The sequence below is a fragment of the Scylla paramamosain genome, chromosome 39 (genome assembly GCF_035594125.1).
Source record: "Scylla paramamosain isolate STU-SP2022 chromosome 39, ASM3559412v1, whole genome shotgun sequence".
Classification (NCBI taxonomy): Eukaryota; Metazoa; Arthropoda; class Malacostraca; order Decapoda; family Portunidae; genus Scylla; species Scylla paramamosain.
In genome coordinates this window covers 4,685,108-4,691,927 of record NC_087189.1, presented here as the reverse complement: position 1 = coordinate 4,691,927, position 6,820 = coordinate 4,685,108, and the positions used below count along the sequence as shown (strand labels likewise).

General features: G+C 40.0%; 1 protein-coding gene across 4 annotated transcripts; it reads left to right on the top strand.

Annotated features, from left to right (window-relative positions):
- The first annotated feature begins 369 nt into the window (after positions 1–369).
- On the top strand, positions 370–6,820 carry LOC135092093 (barrier-to-autointegration factor-like). 4 transcript variants are annotated; one of them, XM_063990302.1, is made up of 3 exons: positions 370–523; positions 5,670–5,804; positions 6,208–6,820. In XM_063990302.1, exons 2-3 carry the CDS (start codon positions 5,679–5,681, stop codon positions 6,352–6,354), a joined length of 273 nt encoding a protein of 90 aa, XP_063846372.1. In that variant the 5' UTR covers positions 370–523; positions 5,670–5,678; the 3' UTR covers positions 6,355–6,820. The 4 variants fall into 4 exon arrangements, with proteins under 4 accessions (XP_063846372.1, XP_063846375.1, XP_063846373.1 ...); XM_063990305.1 differs by lacking the exon at positions 370–523 and adding an exon at positions 595–740; XM_063990303.1 differs by lacking the exon at positions 370–523 and adding an exon at positions 3,796–3,928.

Sequence of the window (6,820 nt, the reverse complement as noted above, 5' to 3'; positions counted from 1 at the left end):
ACCAACCGAGAAAGAAGTATAACAAACGCCAACTTAATCCTCCAAGCTGGAAGAATTAGTAAACCACCCTTAATTATACAGAGAATAACTCTCCCTAAGTACGCCTTTGCCTGATGTAATGGCGCCCTCCTTGTCTTCTAACTGTGTTTTAAATGACCCGCTGACTTGTATATCTAATAGTTCATTTGGGTAAGGAGTACAAAATTAATGTCTCAGCTGACTAGATATCAGTCAAAAGGATATCACTCAAAAGAAAAATTATTAAAAATAACCTCGGAAATTATTATTATTTATTTATTTATTTTATTTTTTATTTTTTTGCCCCTGCCACTATTTTTTCCACATTCCTTGACTGATTTCGCTAATGGGATAATAGATACCAAAGTTGTATAGCAAGGGAGAGGAGTGAGGGAATTAAATGTTACTGAGGCAACCTGCAAACGAGATGGCGAGGATGTGCTAGCATACCACTGACCGGGCTGGCAGGCATTCCCTATTCATCTAATCTTTTTCTCAGTCACAGGTAAAATGTCCTGAATTTAAAGTTGTAATAGTGTGGCACTTTATATATGTGTGTGTTGGGGAAGTCAGTGACAATAACTTGAGAGTGAAAAGAAGTGTATTAAAGTGAAATATAAGTGAAATAATGATATGTGCATGTTAGGGTATCAACAGCAGACAAAGCCCCGCCGTGCTTCGTGACGCCACGCCCCACTCCCCTCCCCTCTGTCTTGCAGGAGGTAATGTTTCAGATGAGTGCATTTATCTGGACCATGTTAAGGGTTAAGGGTAAGGGAAGTAACACCTTGTAAAGGCCAGTGTGGATTTGGTGGTCGAGTGTGGTTAGGGCAGTACGTGTCTGGGACCTGCTTTGTCCGCCATCGAGGGACGTAAGATTGCGAATAAGGTAATGATGCGCCGTAAGTGATGGCCAGTCAGTACACCCGGGGAATCAGTCCAGAATTTGGGGTTTTAGCAGGCAGGATTGTCTACCACTTTGAAAGTGTGAGATTTTTTTTTTTTTTATATAAGTTTTCTCTGTTCTTGTTCCCTTAAGTTCATATGAATGAAATTGTGAATTAGTTATGATGAAATAGTGAGTAAATTTTGTTTGTTTTGCAAGGTGAGCTACGCCTATAAATTCATTACTTCGAAGAGACAAAGTGTTTTAAACATAATAAGGGTAACGCTACCAAATAAATATTTTTAATGCTTGGACTTGCTGCAGAGTAACCAAAGTAAAGTAAAGAATTCAAGGTTAGGCACAGTAATATCCTTTTAGAACCTGTTCTGTATTTATTAAGTAGAGTTGAAAGGTAAAGACAATTTTAAAAGTAAAAGTTAATGAAAAAATAAACTAATCTGCTATCCTCCCCGGCACCACACTGGGCTTCCGCAACAGGGCATCCTCTCACACTACCACTGAACCACCGACGCAGACAGACAGAAAACCTCCTATATAAAAAATAGCAATGTGGTCTGCCCACAGTCTTTTCTCTCTACAGTCTTTCCATTTCTAACTATACACCTTCCTCTGTGCAAACTCTTCTTCATTCACCTTCTTTCTCTAATTAAAGTAAAGTAAAGTAAAGGGCATCCCCTCTCTCTCTCTCTCTCTCTCTCTCTCTCTCTCTCTCTCTCTCTCTCTCTCTCTCTCTCTCTCTCTCTCTCTCTCTCTCCTGTTGTTTTGTTCTGTTCTATTCATTATTGTCATCGCTACCTTTACTTTCTATCTCGCTACGTGTAACTATATATATATATATATATATATATATATATATATATATATATATATATATATATATATATATATATATATATATATATATATATATATACGAGTATATATAAAGTGCAACAAAGGAGGAGGGCGGAATGAAAGTATTTTAAAAGCCCACGAAACTCAGTATTAAAGAAAACATGATTGTTATTATTACGAACGTGTATATGTAGCAGCCCTACAGGCCAGCACATGAGCATGCTGTGTGTATGAGGTATCCCCTCACATGTACATGTGTGAGTGCATGTGTGGGTGGCGGCGTTGTGCGCCTCGTTGTTTAGAGGCTGACCCCATTATCTACAGCGCCAATGGAAGGAGAGCTGATACAAGCCTGTAGGTAGCTCTCTGAGGTCCTGGGGTCATGAGGGTGTGTGTGTGTGTGTGTGTGTGTGTGTGTGTGTGTGTGTGTGTGTGTGTGTGTGTGTTATAATGGAATAATTGTTATACGGTACCATTTAATCGTAGTTCTGTGGGTGTGAGTGCATGTATAGTATGAGTAGCAATTATTCTTTCCAGTATTGATGATCTTCGTCTTGCAAGCTAGAATAGGTGTAGTTAAGTGTCACCTGGCAGAGGTGGTGATATGGGAGGCAGGATGTGATGCAGCTTATGGTACTGAGGGACAGAGAGTATCGAGACCGCGACCTGACAAGACGTGCGAGTAGAGTTTGCGTGTGACTGACTGACGGTGCGAGTGCCTGCCGCTCCTGTATCATCACAACAAATGGAAGGAAGGTGACTGCTGAAATTAAGAATGGAAGAAAAAATACAAGTAGAAATTTATGGAAGAATGTAAATAAATTTCGAGGAAAGGAACTGAAAAACAAAAATTTTTAAATTTATGATAAGACTGGTGAGGAACTTCAAGGTAACTGTGTTGAAGAGATAACTTCTTTTTCTACGAATATTTATCAGAAGCATTTAAATAATATTAGAGAAGTGTGGGATGATGAACTCAAGAGAGAATATGAACAGGAAATATATAAGTAACAGAATCAAGAATTAATATTAACTATGATGAACAGACGAGCTACAACATTTGTGATGAAAAAAAGTGAAAACCCTTGAACACTTCTTGAAAGATTGTATAGCATTAAGACCGATAAGAAGAGTTTGAGGTGGAGGAAGCATAAATAAGTAAAATTTTATTGTTTGAAGGAGTGGGAATTGGGGATAGTGATAAGTATAAGGAGTATATTTTAAATTTATGGAATTGCAGAAAGAAACTTTTAGAGAGAGAGAGAGAGAGCAGTGACGGAAAAGTGCAGGAGGAGCAAGGGGAGCAGACCAAACCAGCACCATCACAAGATTATTAGAATTCGCCAAAGTCCGTTGCTGTTGCAAAAGCTATATCGGACGATATTATCTAATCTGATCTGATAGAGTTAACCGGGCCGCCCGAGTCGCTTTGCTGAACGCACTCGCAGCCTCTGTAGTCTTTGTCACCGACACGTGCCCCGAACCCAGCAACCCCTTGCCTGCTGGTGTGAGAACGTTTCATGATATTCTTTTCCCTTTCTTTTGTGACCAAACAAAGAAAAGGGATAAAAATAGAACTGCCTTACGTCAACTTTAAAATAAGTGCTATATTATAATGATCTGAAAAAGATGTACTTATTACTTGCTGTATAATTCCATGCATATATGAATTGTCTCGAAAAGTTATTTTGAAAATAAAGTAAGGGTGAGTGTACATACGTATTTCAATTTTTCTTTGCACTGTATTCTGTGCTCAGTGAATACTTATTAATTTCATAAGTTATACTAGGTATTTTTCTTTTTTTCCACTCAAGAATTAGCATTTTTCTACATTATATATATATATATATATATATATATATATATATATATATATATATATATATTACAAACGTACCTACACTTAATTACATTCTTGCTCACTACGAAATGTGGCAACACATTACATTTTTTTTTCTGGGCTGCATAACTACCATAACTTTCAGGGAATGTACTATGCTTTATTCTTATCTTAATGGCACTAAATAAACTCAAAGACTTCCCTATCAACTTTATTTCCATTTTACCCTAATGCTCCCTGTGGTGTTTGGCATAGGAAGGAGTTTTGGCGCGTGAGTTGGGGAAGGGCAGCAATTCCTTAGTATCACCACATTTCTCCACTGCTGAGGGGTAAGGTGTTAACTTAGTATCTCATGGTCCACTTGAGGGAGGGAAGGGCGTGGCTGGATAAAGTCATGGGTGAAGTCGAAGGTTAATGCTTGGATTAGGGTGGTTACTGTTGCCAGGGAAATATAAAAACAACAGTGCACCCCAGGCCAGCCCAGCATTCAGAAGCGCATTGCTCACTCACCGTAACTATTTTCAGAGGCCTCAGAGACGATTTGTTGGTAACTCAACAGTGTTTCCCTCGTTCATGTAGAAATTGTCACTAGAACCTTAAAGTTTCTGTAAATTTATAGTTTAAGCCACACTTATTACCACGTAGTGTGTAATGGCTTAAACTATAATAAAACCAAAGTTTCGGCCTTGGAGAGGTCGCAATAATATCCTGTTTGATTTGTCTCATGGTTCTGTTTCCATACGCGTGCATAAACTGCCGCGTTTTATAGTAACACCAGGCAGGTCTAGTGGAAAGTCTTAGCTGTGCTGTATCCTGGCCTACAATATGTGTTTGATACGCGTCCTGTTCCTGGTTTATCTTTCCATACGCGTGTACAAACTGCTTTTTATTGTAGTGACGCCAGTACTAGGCGGGCACGGGGCAGCGGGAAGGGGGAAAGTGGTGGGTGTGGGTGTTATATAACCCCGGGGGGTGGAGGGGAGAGATGGAGTGAACAAGAGTGAATATACGAACAGAATTGTATGTATGTACCATTCTGTTCAAGTTTTATTTGCATCCTGCTCAAAACTTCATTACTATGCTCTGGAAATTGTGGCTTAAAACATTCGAATAATATTGAAATGACACTGGCGTTGTCATCCAAGAGCTAGGTTAGGTAAGGTTCAGGTTAATTTAGTTTGTTTATTTCACTGCTGAGCCCTTCACTGCGTAGATCACAATTTTAAAAAGTCATATTTTGCTTGGAAACAAATAGTCACTGTCTCACAATTAGTAGGCCAAGGTTATCACAATATCCAAACATTTTCTCACTTACAATAATTTCATTTGACATGTAAAAGTTTCAAAGATCACTCCAGCCAGTATGTACTGTCTGGTAGTGACAGTGCAGTGTAACTAAGAGCTTTTCCAAGGTGCATCAGACACCATGTATAGACTTATTATGCCTGACTCACAGCTTGGATAGGCACAATCCACTGTGTGCTGCTGAGGTAATGCCTTGACACAGCTGTGAAGGACATTTCTGAACAAAATCTTATACCACAGAATAATTTCAGTCAGAACATTTGCTGGGATACGCTCCGACTCACAGCCTTGAAAGCACGGCAGACTCACTGAAGGCACCACCAGGAAGAATGAAGAAACTAAGTGCATAGCGGGTTGATTTGTACACAGTATGATATTTAGAAGTGGGTGTAGAGCATAAAGAAATGTCTCCAAGTGGTTTGTGATTAGGAAACCATGTGCCAACCAGTGGTGAAAGTGTTAGTACATGTTGATGTGTGCATGCATTACCTGTCAGTGTTTTTATTTATGGATTTATATATTTGGTATTATTATTTTATATAGTATAAGAAGAGCAATGGCCAAGGGAAAAGAGAAAAAAAGCCACTGAGGTGCTGCACCGGTTCTGGAAGAAAGGTCAAAAGTGTCATTCATAATTGGAGGATAAGTGTCTTGAAACCTTCCTCTTGGAAGAGTTTGAGTCATAGGAAGGAGGAAATACAGAAGCAGACGGAGTTGATGCATGTTTAGGTGTACCTGCATTACCTGTCTGTATTTGGCCGGCAGAGCGGCAGCATGTCGTCCACCAGCCAGAAGCACCGTAACTTTGTGGCTGAGCCCATGGGGGAGAAGGAAGTGACGGAGCTGGCCGGCATCGGACCTGTGCTGGGTCAGCGACTCTCCAGCAAAGGCTTCGATAAGGTGAGTCCAGCACACCCTGCTGTCACCTGCATGCCTGGTAGAATAGAAGTCATGCTCAGAGTGCAGCAAATAGGTGTGTGCCAGTAATGATTCTTGATCAAGGCCCTTTCATTGTGTCAGTTTCCTGTCAGGTGGACCTGGGGGTCCCAATCTATTCATATCATACAACCAGCAGTCATTCTAGATAGTTGGAAGTGAGCTTGAGTGAACCTTGAGTCACAGTGTGCAGTACCAGTAGTCTTGCTCCAGGCTCACTATTGTTATCACTGAGTATGTTATAAATACTGTGCCTGGAGCTGAAAGGGACCAAGTTTTCAGTGTGGCTATGGCGTGTATCAGGCCTGAGTGTAACCTTTACATTTCCTTGCCCTACATGGTCACCTAACCTTGCATTCTCCCTCAGGCCCATGTTGTGCTGGGTCAGTTCCTGGTCCTGAAGAAGAACAAGGAACTCTTCATTGACTGGCTGAAGGACACAGCCAACGCCAACTCCAAGCAGGCTGCAGACTGTCACCAGTGCCTAGCAGACTGGTGTGAAGAGTTCTTATAAACCCAGGCCTCTGCATCCCCTCCCTTCCTCCCTTTCCTTCCCCTTTTCTTGCATTTTGGCCAACCTTAGGCTTCACCAATTAAAGGACTATCTAGAAGAATGGTACTTTATTTTTAAGATTATTTTAAGAATTCACGACTTTCATGCATGCCTTTACCATTTATTTTGTTGTATGACATTGTTTGCTTGTGGGTTGAACATGCATAACATTAGTAGTGTGGGAAAACAACTTTTTTTCTTAAGTTTACAAGTTAGAAAATAATTACTTATACTGAGTAAAGATAGCGTTTTGTCAGAGTTCTTGTCATTTTTGCTTTGTGTATTATTCCTTGCACCTTGCCTTCTTTGAATACCTTGTATAATTGTTTCATGAAATGGAAGCCAGTAGTGAGCTTTAATTTACTTTGCAATTGTGTTCCAGTGCTGTTCAATGTGTTCTTTATTGTAATAAAATTGGCATTTTAAA